The sequence below is a fragment of the Eschrichtius robustus genome, chromosome X (assembly GCF_028021215.1).
Source record: "Eschrichtius robustus isolate mEscRob2 chromosome X, mEscRob2.pri, whole genome shotgun sequence".
In the NCBI taxonomy this organism is placed as follows: Eukaryota; Metazoa; Chordata; class Mammalia; order Artiodactyla; family Eschrichtiidae; genus Eschrichtius; species Eschrichtius robustus.
This window is the reverse complement of record NC_090845.1, coordinates 13,060,512-13,082,277: the sequence shown is the minus strand read 5'-3', so window position 1 is coordinate 13,082,277 and position 21,766 is coordinate 13,060,512. Positions and strand designations below refer to the sequence as shown.

The 21,766-nt window shown below is 40.9% G+C and overlaps 2 protein-coding genes across 5 annotated transcripts in view; both read left to right on the top strand.

Annotated features, from left to right (window-relative positions):
* Positions 1 to 9,060, top strand: part of PIR (pirin) — a 102,747-nt gene extending 93,687 nt beyond the window's left edge. For all 4 annotated transcript variants that reach the window (XM_068533139.1, XM_068533136.1, XM_068533137.1 and 1 more), the window contains 2 exons: positions 43 to 109; positions 8,760 to 9,060. In XM_068533139.1, coding sequence (XP_068389240.1) covers positions 43 to 109; positions 8,760 to 8,872 — 180 coding nt within the window. In that variant the 3' untranslated portion in view covers positions 8,873 to 9,060. The remainder of the gene's footprint in view (positions 1 to 42; positions 110 to 8,759) is intronic.
* Positions 9,061 to 9,847: 787 nt separating this feature from the next.
* Positions 9,848 to 21,766, top strand: part of VEGFD (vascular endothelial growth factor D) — a 35,388-nt gene continuing 23,469 nt past the window's right edge. Inside the window, exon 1 of the mRNA XM_068533538.1 lies at positions 9,848 to 9,984. Coding sequence (XP_068389639.1) covers positions 9,895 to 9,984 — 90 coding nt within the window. The 5' untranslated portion in view covers positions 9,848 to 9,894. The remainder of the gene's footprint in view (positions 9,985 to 21,766) is intronic.

The following is a 21,766-nucleotide window of genomic DNA, read 5'->3' as shown; positions in this document are numbered from 1 at the left end:
ATAAGGCTGATTATTGTTTGATGGTCTTTTTCTTGACTTTAGGATCCTGAGAGAAGCCACTTCGTCCTGATAGCTGGAGAGCCATTAAGAGAACCAGTTGTCCAACATGGTAAGCCCCAAATGATGGCGATTTCTTTGGTTGGTTTTCCTTTTCTTTGAAAGTAGTGTACATGTATAGGGTCACCAGGAAGAAAGCTGGATTTTTGTCCTCTCTCCATCTACAAAGTTGAGGATTTTGTTTCATTTCTCCATTGTGAAAGGAAAATGTATACATGGTTTTCATTTCTACATTCATTCTCTTTCTTTTAAGGAAACATTTCTTGAGTATCTACCACATGTAGGACATTGAGGTTTGAACTGTGGGGAAAACAAAAATAGTGTTTTTTACATAGTGTCATAGGGAATTTCAACTTAAAAAAAGATTTTGTGGTCTACTGGGGACTTGAATATCGTTTTTATCTTTACCAAAAATAACAGTGATTTCTTTCTTTCTTTCTTTTTTTTTTTTTTTTGGCCGCGCTGCACTACTTGCAGGATCTTAGTTCCCAGAGATTGAACCCAGGCCCACGGCAGTGAAAGCACCGAGTCCTAACCACTGGACTGCCAGGGAATTCCCATAAATAACAGTGATTTCAATACTGTCCTTGTAGTCTATTGTATTTTTAGTGAAAAATGGGGACCTCTTAGGAATATTTCTTTGGAAGTTTCTAAAATATTTGAGTCACTCTTAGTTTATTTTAAAAAACAAATAGAGGGACTTCCCTGGTGGTCCAGTGGTTAGGACTCGGCGCTTTCACTGTCATGGCCCCGAGTTCAATCCCTGGTCGGGGAACTAAGATCCCGGAAGCTGCATGGCACAACCAAAAAAATAAAAGAAAAAAACCCAAAGATATAAAACAGGTAAACAACAAGGTCTTACTGTATAGCACAGCGAACTATGTTCAATATTCTATAATAGACCATAATGGAAAAGAATATACATGTATGTATGTATATATATATGTATAACTGAATCACTTTGCTGTACAGCAGAACTAACACAACATTGTAAATCAACTATACGTCAATAAAAACAAAACAATAGAGATAACTGTACTTGGAGGCAGAAAATCCTGGAATAAGGACTCATAATAGTCACTTCAATTCTTTGTCTTGACTTCCTCAAAATACTGTTGTTTGATTGAATGAGGAACATCTAAAAGCACCTAGAACCCAACCTATTACTTAGATAAATGCTACAAAACATAGTGTGTGTCCGCTTATCTGATTATTAAATTTAACATGCATTAAAATCCCATTACACTACCTTGCCTTGCTTACAGGTATGCACAGTGATTTCAGAAAAAAAACCCCGGCTGATCATAAATTTCAAGAACACTGATTATTTTTATTTTATTTATTTATTATTTTTAATAGAACTTTATTGGAGTATAATTGCTTCACAATATCATATTAGTTTCTGTTGCACAACAAAGCGAATCAGCCATATGCATACACATGTCCCCATATCCTCTCCCTCTTGCGTCTCCCTCCCACCCTCCCCATCCCACCCCTCTAGGTCATCACAAAGCACCGAGCTGATCTCCCTGTGCTATGCTGCTGCTTCCCACCAACCATTTTACATTTGGTCGTGCATATATGTCGATGCTACTCTCACTTCGCCCCAGCTTCCCCCTCCCACCCGTGTCCTCAAGTCCATTCTCTATGTCTAAATCTTTATTCCTGCCTTGCAACTAGGTTCTTCAGTACCATTTTTTTTTTTTTAGATTCCATATATATGTGTAACCACATGGTATTTGTTTTTCTCTTTCTGACTTACTTCACTCTGTATGACAGACTCTAGGTCCATCCACCTCACTACAAATAACTCAATTTCGTTTCTTTTTATGGCTGAGAAATATTCCATTGTATATATGTGCCCCATCTTCTTTATCCATTCATCTGTCGATGGACATTTAGGTTGCTTCCATGTCCTGGCTATTGTAAATAGTGCTGCGATGAACATTGTGGTGCATGTCTCTTTTTGAATTATGGTTTTCTCAGGGTATATGCCCAGTAGTGGGATTGCTGGGTCATATGGCAGTTCTATTTTTAGTTTTTTAAGGAACCTCCATACTGTTTTCCATAGTGGTTGTATCAATTTACACTCCCACCAACAGTGTAGGAGTGTTCCCTTTTCTCCACAGCCTTTCCAGCATTTATTGTTTCTAGCTTTTTTGATAATGGCCATTCTGACCGGCGTGAGGTGATACCTCATTGTAGTTTTGATTTGCATTTCTCTAATAATTAGTGATGTTGAGCATCTTTTCATGTGCCTCTTGGCCATCTGTATGTCTTCCTTGGTGAAATGTCTATTGAGGTCTTCTGCCCATTTTTTAACTGGATTATTTGTTTTTTTGATATAGAGCTCCATGAGCTGTTTGTACATTTTGGAGATTAATCCTTTGTCTGTTGTTTCATTTGCAAATATTTTCTCCCATTCTGAGGGTTGTCTTTTTGTCTTGTTTATGGTTCCCTTTGCTGTGCAAAAGCTTTTAAGTTTAATTAAGTCCCATTTGCTTATTTTTGTTTTTATTTCTGTTACTCCAGGAGGTGGGTCAAAAAAGATCTTGCTATGGTTTATGTCAAAGAGTGGTTTTCCTAGGTTTTCCTCTAAAAGTTTTATAGTGTCTGGTCTTATATTTAAGTCTCTAATCCATTTGGAGTTTTTTGTGTATGGTGTTAGGTACTGTTCTGATTTCATTCTTTTACATGTAGCTGTCCAGTTTTCCCAGCACCACTTATTGAAGAGGTTGTCTTTTCTCCATTGTATGTTCTTGCCTCCTTTGTTGTAAATTAGGTGACCATATGTGCATGGGTTTATATCTGGGCATTCTATCCTGTACCACTGATCTATATTTCTGTTTTTGTGCCAGTACCATACTGTCTTGATTACTGTACCTTTGTGGTATAGTTTGAAGTCGGGGAGCCTGATTCCTCCAGCTCCGTTTTTCTTTCTCAAGATTGCTTTGGCTATTCGGGGTCTTTTGTGTTTCCATACGAATTGTAAGATTTTTTGTTCTAATTCTGTGAAGAATGCCATTGGTAGTTTCATAAGGATTGCATTGAATCTGTAGATTGCTTTGGGTAGTATAGTCATTTTCACAATATTGATTCTTCCAATCCAAGAACATGGTATATTTCTCCGTCTGGTTATGTCATCTTTGATTTCTTTCATCAGTGTTTTATAGTTTTCTGAGTACAAGTCTTTCGCCTCCTTAGGCAGGTTTATTCTTAGGTATTTTATTCTTTTTGTTGCAGTGGTAAATGGGAGTGTTTCTTTAATTTCTCTTTCTGTTTCTTCGTTGTTGGTGTATAGGAATGCCAGCGATTTCTGTGCATTAATTTTGTATCCTGCAACCTTACCAAATTCATTGATTAGTTCTAGTAGTTTTCTGGTGGCATCTTTAGGATTTTCTATGTAGAATATCATGTCATTGGCAAATAGTGACAGTTTTACTTCTTCTTTTCCAATTTGTATTCCTTTTATTTCTTTTTCTTCTCTGACTGCCGTGGCTAGGACTTCCAAAACTATGTTGAATAATAGTGGTGAGAGTGGACATCCTTGCCTTGTTCCTGATCCTAGTGGAGATGCTTTCAGTTTTTCACCATTGAGTATGATGCTTGCTGTGGGTTTGTCACATATGACCTTTATTATATTGAGGTAGGTTCCCTCTATGCCCATTTTCTGGAGAGTTTTTTTTATCATAAATTGGTGTTGAATTTTGTCACGAGCTTTTTCTGCATCTATTGAGATGATCATATGGTTTTTATTCCTTAATTTGTTAATGTTTTGTATCACATTGATTGATTTGCATATATTGAAGAATCCTTGCATCCCTGGGATAAACCCCACTTGATCGTGGTGTATGATCCTTTTAATGTGCTGTTGGATTCTGTTTGCTAGTATTTTGTTCAGGATTTTTGCATCTATGTTCATCAGTGATATTGGTCTATAATTTTCTTTTTTTGTGATATCTTTTTCTGGTTTTGGTATCAGGGTGACAGTGGCTTCATAGAATGAATTTGGGAGTGTTCTTCCCTCTGCAATTTTTTGGAAGAGTTTGAGAAGGATGGGTGTTAGCTCTTCTCTAAATGTTTGATAGAATTTGCCTGTGAAACCAACTGGTCCTGGGCTTTTGTTTGTTAGAAGATTTTTAATTACGGTTTCAATTCCATTACTTGTGATAGGTCTGTTTATATTTTCTAATTCTTCCTGGTTCAGTCTTGGAAAATTGTACCTTTCCAAGAATTTGTCCATTTCTTCGTGGTTGTCCATTTTATTGGCATATAGTTGTTTGTAGTAGTCTCTTATAATCCTTTGTATTTCTGCAGTGTCAGTTGTGATTTCTCCTTTTTCATTTCTAATTTTATTGAAATTTTATTTTTCTTGGTGAGTCTGGCTACGGGTTTATCAATTTTGTTTATCTTCTCAAAGAACCAGCTTTTAGTCTTATTGATCTTTGCTATTATTTTCTTCATTTCTGTTTCATTTTTTTCTGCTCTGATCTTTATGATTTATTTCCTTCTACTGCGTTTGGGTTTTCTTTGTTCTTTTTTTTTTTTTTAGTTGTACCGTTTAATTAATTAATTTATTTAACATCTTTATTGGAGTATAGTTGCTTTACAGTGGTGTGTTAGTTTCTGCTTTATAACAAAGTGAATCAGCTATACATATACATATGTTCTTCTTCCTCTAGTTGTTTTAAGTGTAGGGTTAGGTTGTTTATTTGAGATTTTTCTTGTTTCTTGAGGTGAGATTATATTGCTCTAAACTTCCCTCTTAGAACTGCTTTTGCTGTGTCCCATAGGTTTTGGGTCGTCGTGTTTTTGTTGTCATTTGTTTCTATGTATTTTTTAATTTCTTCTTTGGTTTCTTCAGTGATCCCTTGGTTATTTAGTAGCACACTGTTTAGCCTCCATGTATTTGTGTTTTTTACAGTTTTTTTTCCTGTAGTTGATTTCCATTCTCATAGTGTTGTGGTCAGAAAAGATGCTTGATACGATTTCAATTTTCTTAAATTTTCCGAGGCTTGATTTGTGACCCAAGGTGTGATCTGTCCTGGAGAATGTTCCATATACACTTGAGAAGAATGTGTAATCTGCCACTTTTGGGTGGAATGTTCTGTAAATATCAATTAGATCTATCTGGTCTATAGAACACTGATTATTTTTAAAATAGTCTTTTTTGTTTTATTAGTAGCTTAAGGGAAAAGCATTAAATTATACTCCACCTAGCCCATAGCGTTTGACTCCATTTTGCAGACTTCTGATTTCCACTCCAAAGGTTCATAGTTCTCATTTTCTTTCGGCTGAACAGCCCTGAAATAGTTCGTTCTTCTGGAAGAAGCCTGCAGACAGATTGAGTAGGGTCATCATCTTTATTAATAGCAGCTAGAATTTAGGTGGGAAAAAGATGTGTGGGATGGAAACCTTTTCAGTTAAGCGATGTCCTCTGCATCAGTGATGAAAACCAAGACTCCACCTACAGTAGGCGACATTCATCTCCTGTGAATCTTCTCCCAGAGGCTTAGAACTTGCGGACACTGGGTGTGCCAGCACACACAAATTTGGATTAACCAGACAACATAGAGATGGCCCCTGAAACCTCATCTAATGAGAGGCAAAGCATTCTGCTTGTTTGTTTTATTTATTTATTTTATTTTGCTAACTCTTTCAAACCCAGACGTTTAAGTTTTTCTTTTACCTGTGCATGTTTGAAGACTACCACAGCCATCTCTCGACTATTTGGGAACCAGTACTAGTTGTTGAGGAAAACGGAATCCAGATGTTCCACTTATTTACATAACAGATACCTCGGTAGCATTTACTGTCTACTAGGATTGGTCAGAGTGCTTTCCAAATGTTAATTCATTTAAGCTTAAAAACAACCTGACAAGGTAGGTACTCTCATCCCCACTTTATGGATGAGCAAGTGGAGGTGCAGAGGTTCGTTGGCCACATAGCTGGATTCACACTCAGGCTGTCTGGTTTCTGACCACCCTGCCCTTCCGCCTCTCACCGTGCCCGCTTGCCCCTTGCTCTACCCTGTGGCTTCTCTGCTGGGAAGTAATTGTTAGTGGTGGAGCTGGGATTTGAACCCTAGTCTCCTAAACCCTTGTCTTGTGCTCTCTCCACTATAAAAAGTTTCTACACAATGAGAGATTCAACTCACACCATTTTTATTACAGGAGAGGGAGGGAGTTTAAAGCTTTAATTAGAGAAGGGATGAAAAGTGTAGTTTAAAAGAGGATTTGTGGGATTATTGATAACTAGCAAATAATTTTCTTGTTCAATTAAGAAACACGCTTTCTGGGGGAAGTAATGTACAGCCTGGTGACTACAGTCAATAACACTGTACTGCATATTTGAAAGTTGCTAAGAGAATAGATCTTAAAAGTCCTCATCGCAAGAAAAAAGATTCTGTAACTGTGTATGGTGACAGATGTTAACTAGACTTACTGTGGTGATCATTTCCCAATATATACAAATACAAAATCATTATGTTGTACACCGGAAACTAATATAATGCTGTATGTCAGTTATACCTCAATTTCAAAAAAAAAATTAATTAATTTAGTTATATATTACCCCCCCCCCAAAAAAAAAGAACAGAAGAAAAACAAAAACATACACTTTCTGGTTTCAGTTTTCTTCTTCTTCTTGAGGATTTGAGGAGATGAGCTTTCTCACCGTGGCTTTGGAGGGCTCACACTTCCAACGCTCCCCTTGTTTCTCAAGGTGGTCCATGGGCCAGCAGCATTGGCTTCACTGGAGAGATAGTTAGAAGTGCAGAGTTTCAGACCCCACTCCAGACCTCCTGACTCAGAATATGCATTTTAATAAGATTCCCACGTGATTTATGTGCACATTATGATTTGAGAATCACAGCAGAATACCCCAGAGAAGTGTCAAGATGGAAGCCCAGAAGTGTACTGTTTGTACAGAAAAGTAATTGAGGGAGGGGAGGGGTGCTCCGCAAGTCTCATCTATAGCAAAATTATGACGTGCAGGAAGTCAGTCCTTGGCCCAGTACCTGCTCTCATTTTCTCTGTTCCATCTCCCTTTCCTCTCTGCGTCCTTTAAAAAGGTGGCTTTTCCAGGATGCCCTCTTGGATTTACTATTTTTTTTGCATATGAGGGCTCTCTCATTCTTTCCTACCTAGTACAGTCCACATCTCCATCTCCAGGTGAAATTTCTCTTTTGAGCCCCAGACCCCTGTTTCCAACAATGTACCGAGCACCTCTGCCAGGAAGCTATCCGATTGTCTCCAGCGCCTTCATGTCAGAATATCCAGGACTGACTTCCTTGCTCTACCCACAGCTTCCTGTGTCTTGTTTCTCAGTTACCCTTAAACAATTCCATCATCGAAGCATGTGATACTGGGTCTTCCTTCTCAAGCGCTAAAGTGAGTGCCGAATCTGTGCTGATATGCCAACAGTAGTTAAGAAGTTTGCCTGTGTTATTCCAAGTTTTAAGTTATATTTTAACCCAGGTCTCTCAGAGAAAGCCTCTTAGAGGAAGCACTTCGTAAAAGGTTCCTGACGGCACCTCTGAAGACTGGGGGAAGAAATATACTGACCGAATGGACAAATCTGTCAACCGCTTTCAAGACACTGCCAATGCCATATAAGAGCTGGCCTCGTTTATCCAACAGGTGGATGCTCCTACAGTATGTGAAGAGAGGGAAGAGACAGACATTTTGCCTCCTGGTCGATTAGGGGAGGACTTCTACACTTTTAGCAAAAGCCAAGTTCAGACCTAGGAATTAGACTGTGACCATGGGCCAAATCTGTCCACTGCATGTTTTTGTAAATGAAGTTTTATTGGAACACAGCCATCCCTAGTCACTTCTATATTGTCTGTGGCTGCTTTTGCGCTTCAGTAGAAGAGTTGAGTAGTTGAGACAGACACCGTTTGACCCACAAAATCTAAAATATATACTGTCTGGCCCTTTACAGGAAAAGTGCACTGACCCCTAGAGAATCCAAAATGTGATGCTTTCTTGACTTGAAATTTTTATAATCTCCTTTTTATTGTCAGTGAGATGCTACTAATGGTCAAAAATGACTTAGACCCCTCATGCAAGGACACAGCCTCATATACTGTGGAGATGCCAACACTGACGAGATTTGCCAATTTTAAAAATCAGATCAGTTAAATTCTTGACATCAGCCAATGCTAGTGCAACTGACAACTACAGTAAATCTTAAAAGTTCTCATCACGAGAAAAAAAACTTCTGTACCTATGTATAGTGACAGATGTTAACTAGACCTATTGTGACGATCATTCCCCAATATATACAAATATTGAATCATTATATTGTTCACCTGAAACGAATATAATGTTATACGTCATTTATACCTCAATAAAAAAATAAAGATAAAAAGAACTAACAGCTACAAAAATGGTTGTAATAGAACCAAACCTAAGAATGTTTTGAATAAAGAGATTGCCATTGCTGATGACAGCGTGCAATGGATGAGTGAGATATAATTGCATTTGTTTATCTGAAGTTTGGTCTTTATAATCATACACAATCGTAGTCAAGAAACTTGTATTACAGTCCTCGGAGATTGGATGCTGCAAAAATAACCTGCTGTTCGGATATGCCTGAGTTTGTTTCAAATTAAGAACTACAGAAATACATACCATTTTCGTGGTAGAAGAAAATATTCTCGTCACCCAGAACTTTCTGAATGTTTCTTTCTGCTCTAGGTCCATTTGTGATGAACACAGATGAAGAGATTTCTCAGGCCATTCTTGATTTCAGAAATGCGAAAAACGGCTTTGAAAGAGCCAAAACCTGGAAATCAAAGATTGGAAACTAGTGACAAGCACAAGGGCAGGTCTGGCTGCCTTCTAGAATTTTGCCCTTTGTGGCATCCACCCGTTCAATGCATCCAATTTCCAAAGCTGACTTCGCCAGTGCCTCTAAAGAATTCCACACTCAAGTGATGACATGTTTTCTACAGCAATGTCTGTGAGATATTCCCTGGCCCAAGCAAATAAACCTAATTGTTGCTTCTTTAAAAATCAGTGTTCTTCATTTCAATCTAAGTTACTTCTGTTAAAAAAATTATTTTGTGTATATTTTCCTTTTCATGGGCATGTGGATACTTTGTCGTCTTTGTGCCTGTGTGTTTTTTAAAGCACGTTTGATTACTTTCTGTGTGTCACTGATGGAGGTGCGTGAGCATCTGAGGTCTCTTTCTGAGCAACGCAATTTCGATGCCTATGTGCTGGGGTTTCATGTTACAGGTTATCTGCGTGGGTAAAGTAACAGCAGTTCTGAGCGTTTCAGTCAGTTTTCAAAACTGCCCTGCTATTGGTAGGGACACGACAGGATTACGGCCAAGACTTCCCTGCTTCTTCTGCCAAAATCTGTGTCAGATTTAAGACACATGCTCCTGCAAGCTTCAATGAGGGTTGTGAAAAAAGTTTGAATCCACAACTGGGTCCCAGCCTTCTGTAGCTGCAAACATTGGTGGCCAAACCACCTCCTTCTAAAACAACTTGAACCTGGGGCATAGTGGGGGAAGATTTTTTTTTTTTAGTTTGCTGGAAATGAAATGGATTTAGAGGCTTTCTCGTTTCAAGTAGAAGACATGTCCACTTCCTGATTATTTTTGGAGCATGTGAACATTTAAACTTTTTTTCATTTCTCTCCCCCCCATAAGATTGTGCAGAAACGTACCTTGACTAATTGATTTTGATCACAACTGATTATTTGTTTTTCCCTGTGAACTCCTGGGGTTTCGAACTTTCCTTCTGGAGAATGCCTTTTGAACCAGTTTGCTCTAGCTGCCTGAGGTCAACTGCTTGGTAATCAGTGGATATTAGAATATTCAAAATGTACAGGCAGTGGGCAGTGGTGAATATTTTCATGATGTCTTCTCTGCAGTTGGTGCAGGGCTCCCGTTATGAACATGGACCAGTGAAGGTAGGTGGGCTCAATTTTTCATGTGATGCAGATTTTTAAGTTGGCTTATACAGAGGATGTTCTTTCTTTGCCGCCACTATTTTTGAGACAATATAAAAATGCAGAACACTCCTCGTAGTGGGCAGGATATATTCTGTACTTGTTAATGAGTATTCTGTTTCTTAGGCTTACTAAGATTCTTGCCATGAGTTTTTCAAAACGCTGGGGGTGGGGGCTTTTGGAGATGTAATAGGACATGAAAGTTTCCCCTCAACTGTATGTGCAGATGGCACAGTGATTTTTTTTATTTGAAACATATTGATTTACAATGTTGTGTTACTTTCTGCTGTACCACAGTGATTTTCTCATGAAGCATTGACTTGTTTTTATGACACATAACTTTGTGGGCTGTTTATTTTCAGGTCATCTGTGAGCTTGAGCAAACGTTCCTTTATTTAGTTAGTTTAGTTAGTTAATTTCTTCTGTAAATCGAAAACTGCCATGCTTTCTACAGATGTTTTCTATCTGGTTTTCCAAATTACCCATTGCCACCATCTAGAAAAATCTTTTCTCTGAAGTCGTTTTGGTCCTTTGCTTTTTGAAACGTGTGTAAAACTCAACCATAATCAAATCTTTGATTCTATGCGCAAGCATCAGATAGAGCCCAATGAACTGAGAGTAATGAAAAAAACTTAACTGGTATGTTACTGACTGAGCACTATTTCGCCCAGTTTTATTGTATTTCATAGACTATACTGTTTTTCTCAGCTTTTGATTTTGAAAATGATTCAGATATAATTGTTTTGACTGAAGTGGTGCTAAATCATTATTGATTTTGGAATTTCTGGCCGTGAACAATCAAAGTGGACTTGAGTTTTTGTAGCTGTCGTTAGGCAATGCATTTTCAACAAGGGTGATATCGCCCCCAACAGGGGAAAATTGGTCCTTGGGGGTGAAAACGTCTTACTCTTATGTATAAAGCACAGATGTACTTACACTACAGAAGGAGATACACAGTATTTCTGCGAAGGTTGAACTCTGTGTTAGGGGTAGAGAGTCACCTTGCCCAGCAAGCGACACCTTTCTAACTTTCCAAATTCCAAACGGACACGCGAGAGATCACCGTCGTTCAGCTCCACTTCATTGCCAACAGCCTGGATGTGGGATCTCAGTGCCAGATCGCAGGTAAAAGGGAATCTCATTTTGAGCCTAGGGGACAGGAGGAAAAAAATCAGACTTGTTTGAAGTAAGTAAGGCTCTTCAGGCTGTTCAGCTGTCTTTAAGTCCACCCAACCCCTGGCTCAATTAAATCTTTCCGATGCGAAGGAAAGGCGTGCGTACAGTTAAACAGAAATTCGGGCGTAGTTACGAGTGGGTGGTGAGGGCTAAGGAGGTATATCATATTGGTTATTATACATTTTCTTTTCCCCCGTGACTTTCTCTTAAGAGAAAAATCCAAGAAGAAATGTGTTTCTTAATGTTAATGTACTTCTTGTTTAAATCAAAATTGAGTGTGAAAGCATATTCAAGATGGTAATGGTTTGGACACTGGGATATGAATGTATTTTGTGCTTTTTGAGATAAAAATGTTTCATTTATTATAAGACGTGTCCGGGGTCCTCCTTGGTGGTAGGTCCGTGAGCGTGTTCTTCTCTCCACCCTCCCCTCTTCTAACCACCTCTTTTCCCAAAAGGATGGCAACGATGCCAATTCTATCGCTAGGTTGCCCTTCCCCCACAGTGGTCACTTTCTAGCCTTGAACATTCTCCTGTTTTTTCAGCTTAGACTAGCAGTGCCTCTAGTACAGTTACACGAGTCTGTGAACATTTTTTTTTCTGCAGTAACCATGCAAAAGGCTACCAATACCCTGCACAATTGCTCTCAATGCCATTTGAGTGTAAGGCATCCTGATTTCATTAGTCTTGCCAGCTGTACTTAGGACAGCTGTTTGGGGTCAGTAGTGCATGGAATTTGTGAACTGAGATAAATCAGTTGGAAAATCTCAACTCAAATCTACTGTGCATACTGTTTAGCTGCTAAGTTTTTCAATCTAAGCAGAATGTGTTTTCTTCTAGAAATAAGATTAACCCAGTGCCTCTTTCTGGCTCACTAGTATAATCAGATTAACCACCTAGATATGGGATTTATTTCTGTGTCTGTTTTCTCCAGCTTTTATATATGTTGGGGTAGTCATATACAGTTGCACAGAGCGTGCACTGCACAACTCTAGGATGCTCCATGCACATAGTCTCACGTCTGTATGTGACAGCCCTGAGTACAATAGTGTAGACATTCTGGGCATTTGATAAATAAATACCTGCAACCTCACTGTCCTGTTGTTCACATTGACCTTCTGGCCAGCACTGTTTCTGGTGTATTTGATAAGCATTGCTTGTCACCAGGAATCTTGGCACCCCCTTAAGTCACTAGGGGAAGCCATCACCATAAATCTTTTCAAAGTCACTGATGTAGACATACCAGGAGAGTGACAAAGGATTAATTCCGGGTCCTGGTAGGTTTGCCCCACTCTTCTCTGACGGAATTTGTTTCCTTCTTCCCCACACGACCTTTTAGCCCCCTCTTTCATAACTTCACTGGTGGAAGACTATTGCTGAGTGGTGGAGTCATTCAAACTCGGCCAGAGACTGGAATAAATCCAAGATCCACAGGAATGTGGGACACCTCTAAGTATCATGAGAAGCCACATGGCTCACGAGACTTCATAACCTTTGTGTCACTTGCCTTCTCCTGAAATTGTCTCTAAAGGGGATTGAATAACAAGGACTAAGATGCACCTTCCATATTTAATTCCAGGAAGCAGACCCGCCCCCACTGCTCTCCCTACGGTCGTGCACAGGGAAGTCCATTGACTTCGTTGCTAGTCAGATGGCCCAACGAGCTCGTGCCCACTTTCATATCAGGCACCATCCTTGGCACAAAATACATTTGAAATGTTTTCCATTAATTTCTTCTTCATTTATGGCCTTATAGGTGAATGTGTTGCATTACATGCTTCTGTACACAGATCTTTTCTATCCTTAACTGGTGGTTGAAGCTTTTATATCACTTTAGCCTATTATTGCTATTCAGGATACAGTAGGACCCTCTGTATCTTATAGCTTGAATATAGTACTTCCTTGTATGACTTATTTTTTAATTTACAACCCCTGATTTGGGGAATTCCCTGGAGGTCCAGTGGTTAGGACTCCGCGCTCTCACTGCCCAAGGCCCAGGTTCACTCCCTGGTCAGGGAACTAAGATCTCACAGGCCGCGTGGTGTGGCCAAAAAAAACAACCACCTGATTTGGACTTGGCGGATTAGCCTTTAGTATAGACCCCTAAAAGCTCTAGAAAAAAAATCACATTAAAGCTGCATGTTGAGCGAGTTTCATTAAGGAACTGCTCTTCGGACAGTCTTATAAAGACAATTTATGGAATGAAAATGCAGTATTTGGACACACGGATGTTTCCATGTAGAATGTAACGTAGGACCATCTGGAACTCCCAGGCACCTTTATCATTACCACAGTGGCCTAGAGGTACTAGAGGAAGAGGGACACAAGTGACAGTAAATTGTTTCTGAGCACATTTCTAAGCTCAGCTCTTTCCCACCACTTGAGATTAACAGAGAGGGCGGGAAACTATCCACAATTGGGAAAATGATTGAGGTGAGGTGAGATGAGACATTTCTTTTTTTTTTTTAACTTTTTATTTTATATTGGAGAATAGATGATTAACAATGTTGTGTTAGTTTCAGGTGTACAGCAAAGTGATTCAGTTATACATATACATATATCTATTCTTTTTCAAATTCTTTTCCCACTTAGGTCATTACATAATATTGAACAGAGTTCACTGTGCTATACAGTAGGTCCTTGTTGGTTATCTATTTTAAATATAGCAGTATGTACATGTCAATCCCAATCTCCGTATTTCTTCTTAGGTTGCTTTTATGGTGGGAAGTCCCCTTTTTTAAAAACTTATATAAATTTATTTATTTAATTTATTTATTTTTGGCTGCATTGGGTCTTCGTTGCTGTGCGCGGGCTTTCTCTGGTTGCGGCGAGCGGGGGCTACTTTTCATTGCGGTGCAGTGGCTTCTCTTGTTGCGGAGTGCGGGCTCTAGGCGTGCAGGCTTCAGTAGTTGTGGCTCGTGGGCTCTAGAGCGCAGGCTCAGTAGTTGTGGTGTGTGGGCTTAGTTGCTCCGCGGCATGTGGGATCTTCCCGGACCAGGGCTCGAACCTGTGTCCCCTGCATTGGCAGGCGGATTCTTAACCACTGCGCCACCAGGGAAGTCCAGAAGTCCTCTTTTCTCTCTGTCTTACCACTAGATCTTATAGTCTGTACCAAGATACTAGGACATTATAAAGCAAAGCCACTCTGAGGCCCCCCTGCATCATGAAAGTCTTGACTGGTTGTGATGTCCTGTTCCTAAAGGCTCTCCCTTGCCTCTCCTTAGCACTTCCCAACATGTGACAATTCATTTGTTTATTTATTGAGTACGTACTGTGTCGGATGCAGCAGGAAATAAGGCAGTGTTTCAACTCTCATGGAACTCATATTCCACGTGTGGCGGGTGAAAAGTGCCATGAAGAGAATCAAGAAGGGGGCGGAGACACAGAGGGATGGGTGGGGGGGAGACTTCTCTGATTCCGTTTCCTTTGTGCAGAGCCCTGGAGGAAGTGAGGGAGGCAGAGGCCACTTTTTGCAGTGGCCGTGCGGAGGGGCCAGTGTGGCTGCAGTAGGGAGAGCGGAGGCCAGAGCCGCACTTCCAGAGTTTGGAGAAGTAGCCAGGGCAGATCACGTAGAGTGTGGCTGCGTTCCAGGAAAACTTCATGCACACTGAAATTTGAATTGTGCATCATTTTCATGCATCACGAAATAGTCTTCTTTCCATTTGTTGCAACCATTTAAAATTGTAGGAAGGATTTCTTAGACCACAGGCCATATAAAAAGAGGCCGCAGGCTGGATTTGGCCCACAGGTCAGAGTTGGCCAACCCTGATCTGTATCATTACACTATTTTATCCTATTCATGGGACGTATCAGTACCTGACATTTTTTATTTGCCTGTGTATGTATAGGTTTATTGCTTTGTCACCCTCCACTAGCATGAAAGCTTTTTGAGGACAGGGACTTTTCGTTGTCTTGTTTACTTCAGCTTCCCAATCACCTAGTGCAAAGGTGGAATAGAATGGATACTAAAAAAAGTATTTGTTACTGACTGATGGGCTAGGCGTCTAGGCTTTGAGATACCCAGGCAGTATATTCACCCTGTGCTATTTTCCTGTGGAGATTAGAGAGGATTTGGCTGGAGGTATCAAAGAATCCTGCAGTATTTTTTCAGCCATAAGCTATCCTAGAAGGTGTTTACTTCTAGGAGCCAGTTATAGAAGGAAGTCACCTTAGCCCATTTTTCCAGCTTGGTGGTCACAGAAAGAGATGGCAAAGCAGCATCTGGCCACACAGCAGATATGGATAAAACTTGGACACCTGGATGATTTCCTTCATCTTTGAGATCCTTGAAAAGTGCTGTGTTTTCATCCTGCACCACGTGATTTGTGAAGATGTGGTAAATTATGGCAGAGTACTCTGGACAGACGCTCAATCAGTCAGGCTAGGCCAGGATCTGCTGTGATAACAAACACACTCCATATCTCTTGGTGGCTCCTAAACAACAGAAGGTGTAGTTATTGCCTGTACCACGTGACCCTCCTGGTTTGTCCAGGGTGAGCTCCACATCAGGATGAAGCTGGCTGGGCATCCCCATCTTGAATGCCATTAGTCACCATGACAGAGGGGAGGAAAGCCCTGGAGAGCCTCACCCTGGCAGTTAAATTCTCTGGCCTGGAAGTGACACACATCACTTCCGGTCACAGCCCCTTGACCCCCTGCCCCATCCAAGCACCAGGGGCCAGGAAGTGCAAGCCTTCCACGTGCTCAGAAGGTAGAAGGCTGGAACTCTTTGGTGAATAGTATTAATGACTATAGTACACACAACTTTGGTCACTTCTAAATGTTTCTGAACTTACCATTGAGACGGGAGGTGAGCGTGGTTGGACACTGGGGTAGAGTCATGGAAGGAAGACCCTCGGGTTTCTTTCTGCTGCTCACGAGGCTCCTTTTTCTTGGGAAAAAGGAAAGCTGTACATTCAGTTCAGTGAACATTTGTGGAATGTCCACCATGTGCCGGGCACATGAGTGGAAATGACATGTTTATAAAATAAACATGTCTCAGTTGTTTGCATATCTTAACCAGCAGCCAAGGAGCTCAGCTTGGCCTGTGAGAAGGATAATTTTAATGCCTGAAACTTTAAGTAATAATGAAAATTTTAATGAGTCTCTTTTTTGTCGTTCATTGTCATCTAAATAATTATACCACTCACATCTTTGAGACAAGTATTGCTTTCCTGAAATCTAGGTTTGCCTAAAATCATTTCTGGAGAAAGAAAACGACATGTGTCGAATGTTGCTATGGCAAAGGTTTTGTTGTTACTTACTGTTCCATTTTGGAGGGAGTTAGGAAGAGTGTGATTTTGATTGAAGGAATACCCTGAGTTCATCCTCTATAAGAGACCCTCCGAAAAGAACAGTTCATAACTTGGTTCATAACGATACTCTCACAGCAAGACTGTGGATCATTGCGCATCTTAGACAATGCAATGGTTATGGGTGAGGAAGAAGAGAGCAGTGGATGTTGGCATGGGACCACTGCATCTTTAGGACGAAAGGTGAAAACGGGCGTTCTGGGCTGACTGCCAGTGGCACGGCAGGGCTGCCTTGTAAAAAAGAGGATGAGGTTTGGCATAAAGATCCTCTGTCCACCCAATGGATTGTGTTACACTTAGGCTGAGATAGGGCTGTAGCAGTTAACTATTACAACAATAATGCAGTGTGACAATCCAGTCCAAATTCCAGTGGCTCAAAACATCGATAACCTATTTTCACTGACGTTACTGTTGGTCAGCTGGAAGGCAGAGGATCAAGGCTGGAGCCATAGGTTGAGTATGGGTCTGCTCCACATGACTCTCATCTGCCTCGGATCAGTGAGCCAGCAGGGGCAGGTGCTTACGGTGATGGTGGAAACATAGGAGGGCTGTGCGGTCATAAATACATTTCAGTCCTCTGCTTGCATCATGTCATAACATCCCATCGATCAAAGCAGGCCACGTGGCCCAACATCAATGGGGCTGAGAAATACACTCCTGTCTTGGGCAGGGAGAGGACGGGTGGAGGCATGGAGGCGGTGGAATTGTTTTTAACAATAACCTAATTACCATAAAGGCTTTGGATGGTTTCCTTAGACATTGGGCCCTTGATCTTTCAGATCAGTGGTAAAGAGACTGTATCAGGGGCTTACTTCCCTGGTGGCGCAGTGGTTGAGAGTCCGCCTGCCAATGCAGGGCACACGGGTTCGAGCCCTGGTCCGGGAAGATCCCACATGCCGCGGTGCAACTAATCCCGTGTGCCACAACTACTGAGCCTGTGCTCTTGAGCCCGTGAGCAAGCCCGCACGCAGCAACAAAGACCCAACACAGCCAAAAATAAATAAAAATAAAAATAAATAAATTAAGAAAAAAGACTAACAGACCTTAGGAATATATTCTCCTGGGGTTATTCAGAACATCCTTTTAGAGTTTTGCCGCTCGAGCCCATCCCTCACTCATCTGTCCCCACATGTTCTAAGCATAGATGCATCCAACAGGAGCAGAGGCATTTGAGTGGAGCACGGATTTAAAACATGTAAAGGCAGGCATAGACCTCTCCCCACATGCTAGACAATTTGGCTGGGGAGAAACCCACCCACAGTATTCATCAAATTGGAGCATGTGGAGGTCCCAGACATCCTAGCCATCTAGTATCCCCTTAAAATACCCAGACAGCTGTGCACACACACTTGCGCAAATGCACACGCACACACACACTTTCTCTGCATCTCTAATTCCTTTCCTTAGTCTTAAGATTAACTCAACACCCTGAGTTTCTCATATATACACATTTAAACATAGAACTGCCTGAGTAAAAGAGCCACCGATAGTGTGAGGGCCCGCAAATGGCTAGGTTTCTGGATTTCATAGCAGCAGGACCAGGCCCTCGGTTGGCTCCATGTGAATCATTATCAGCAAACGTGTGTTCTCCTCCCTGCCCTCAGTTGGTACGGCCCATACTATTAGGTACCATCTGTTCTGGGGATGGCTGGACCCTAATGACAAAACACAGAGGTTGAAGAAGTGGGTGGTTTTCCCTCACCCACCTATAAAGACGAATGTAAAGCTTGGGTAGACACTTTTAAGTTGGCCTTTCATCTGAAAATACCTGCAAGAAATGTTTAAAAAAAAGAAGAAGAAAAAGAGAAAGTTTGTCCTTGATTTACCCTGGAAAAGGTTTTCTCTTTTTAACTTTTATTTACCATGCTTGGAGTTGTTCTATCTTGCTCTTCTCAAACTCACCTTTCTGGTTGCTAAGGGAAATCAAAGCCATAAAGCACCTCTAAACCCCAACCCAGGACCAGATGCCCCACCCCTGAGAGAGGAAGGAAAGGAAATGAGCATTATTGAATGCCTCCCCTATATCTGACCCTTTCCCATGTATGACCTTGGGTCATCTCCACATCAGCTCTATGAGATATTGTTAGCATTGCCTTCTGAAATGAGGAAACCATGGCTTAAGGAAATTAAATAATTGGCCCACGGTCAAATAGCTAAAAGGGAGCAGTGCCTGGATTCAAAGCCAGCTTACTTTATTTTTTTAAAGTTACTATATGGTAAAATTATCATTTTTCCCATTTGATGTGCAGTTCTGTGAATTTTAACACAGATTTCTGTGACCACCACCATAATCAGGATACAGAAAAAACATTCCTTTATGCTACCCATTTATAGTCACACCCTCCTCCCAGCCTCTGGCAACCTCTGCTCTGTTCTCCATCACTGTCTTTCTGGTTTTTCGAGAATGTTATTAATGGAATCACACAGTCAGTAACCTTTTGAGATTGGCTTCTTTCACTCCCCATGCCTTTGAGATCCACCCAAGTTGCTGGGCATACCAGCCATTCATTCCTTTTTACGGCTGAGTTGTATTCCATGGGATGGACGTGGCACGGTTTGCCTAAGCAACCATTCACATATTGAATGACATGACAGTTGTTTCCAGGTTTTTAGTTCTTACGAAGAAAGCTAGTATTGATACAAACATTCACGTCAAGGTTTTCGAGTGAACCTAAGTCCTCGCTTATCAAGGGTAAACTCTCAGGAGTGGGACTGCTGGGTCATATGGTGAGTGTCTGTTGAACTTTATAAGAAACTGCCAACACATTTCCCAGAATGCTCTACCACTCAAAGCCAGTTTTGGACAATTCTCATCCATGCTCTTCCCGCACCAATCAGCCATCTGTCCAGACCACAGAGTGGTTTCCAGTATCGGGCAAAGCTTCCTTTCGGGGGATGTAATTTCCACTTGAGAGTTACAAGACGCAAAGGCACAAAACTTCAGTTTGGCCTCGCAAGTCTAACATGGCCTGCACGGGTTCCTTGACAGGTGGGGGAGTGAGAAAGGGGAAGCGGGTGGGAGAACGGTGTCTGTGGACAGGTGGGAACGTGGCGGTACAACTTGGATCCCAAACCAGGGAAAAGTTGGTGGTTTGGGCTCAGCCTTAAACATCCAGCTAAAGATGAAATGCAAAATGCATTTCCAGTGAAACAGAAGTTGCTAAGAAGTAGAGGGAGCATGGAATTATTTGTGTTGCAACATGATCCACTCCCTAGACCCACTGCAAAGGGAAACAAATTGCTGACTGTGGTTTCCTGAACTCCAGGGCCCAGTAATCAAAGGACTGGTTCCCCAGGCAACACTTGTAAATCCCTAAGCAAATCTAGGGAACGTTGTGTGAAATGTGTTCCGTCCACCGCACACTCTGAAGCTTCTGGATCTTCCAGATATACAAATTCTCTTCACCCCACCCCCTTATCACTAAACTTCCTGAAGACACATTGCCAACAGTTTGACAGAATAGAATCATCAGTTTTGAAAGGCTTGGAAACATCGACCCACAGTTCTCGGGAGGTCCAGTGGGGAATTTTGCAAAGCTGGTCTCCTTTTTTGTATCTAGAACAGGAGGATTCTTAAGGGCAAAGGACTGGAATGACCCAAGAACAGCTTTTTTGCAACTCGTAACTTCTGACAGCTCAGAGGCAGGATGGATCTCAGCCATGTACTCCCAAGCCACGCCCCTTCCCCTTGGCATTGTGTTTATGTCCTAATTTCTATGTGCCTTCAAATATTTTCTAGACTGCCATGTGAAAGGATTAGAATTTACTATTCCCAATTAAATCCCAGTAAGTTAAAGCAGTACCTATTATTTTTAATTCTGTTTGGGAGAAATGCGTTGTTTTGGCTCCTTGGGAATTTTTTTCCTGTCATCTAGGATGGTCTCACATAAGGCAGCTGCTCTCCTCGTGCTGTTTAGCCTGGAAAACAGTTTTGTTGGTCTTCAATCTTGAAAAAGTCATACAGATTGGGAAGTGGGCCACAAACAATCAATCCGGTGACTTGAGTTAAGAAAAGGCTTAGAAAATCCAGTTCAGCAAGATACTCATCCAAGTGTTTTGAATCCACGGTATAACTCAGAGGGGTTTAAAGAATAAGACTATTTCTCAGCATACATCTACCATTTATTCCCCACTCAATGGGCTTGTATGGGGCTCAGGCACTCACCCAGGCCTTTGAACTTAAACCAGCATGCACCATCCCCAAGATGAGTGTTTCTCATTCAAATCACTTGGAAAGATTTTTTAAAGAAACTTTATTTTGACATAATTTTAGATTTACAGAGAAGTTGCAAAGCTAGCGGAGAGAATAGCCTGTATGTCTCTCACCCAGCTTCTCCTAAGACTAGCAACCACTTACGAAGTTTTTCAAAATCCTCATGGCAAAGCTGTAGCCCAGAACCAGAAAATGAGAATCTCTGAGGATGGGATCCAAGCATCAGTGTTTCTGTGAGGCTTCTTCCCAGGCAGGTTCAAGGTGAAGCCAAGGTTGAGAACCTCTGCTACAAACCCTTACTTCTCAAAGTGTGGCCAGCCAACCAACAGTATCACCATCACCTGGGCGCTTGTTAAAAATGCACCATCCTAGGTCTCACCCCAAACCTACTCCATCAGAATCTGCATCCTGGCAAGATTGCCAGGTGATTGGTATGCACAGGAAGTTTTGAGAAGCATCGCTCTATACAAAAGATTAAACAGACCACACAAACCTGGGCCTGATGACTCTTTTTCAAATGCGTGTATGTATTATATTTATTACTCATAAATTCCTTCTTCAGATATGCATTAAGTACTTATTATATAAAAAGATGAACCTGACCCTCTAGGAGGATCTACCCTCAAGGAGATCACAGTATAGTAAGGGAAATGCAATGTGCTCATTAAAAATATAGGCTAAGTTAGGGACTTCATAGAAAGCTTCATGGAAAAAGTGGCATTTGATTTGGACCTGGAAGGAGGATACTCAGAGGAAGATCCTTGAAAAATAAGTGATGCAGTTTGAATAAGTGAATAATCTCAGGGTTAAATTTTCTATAGCATTTGATGAATCTATTTATTCATACATTTAATAAATATTAAATATTTAGCTCTTACTATTTTTTTAATTTAAGTATAGTTGATTTATAATGTGTTAGTTTCAGGTGTACAGCAAAGTGATCCAGTTATATATATACATATATATACATATCTGTGTATATATATTATTTCTTTTACTTATTTTAAAATATTTATTTACTTATTTATTCATTTGGCTGCACC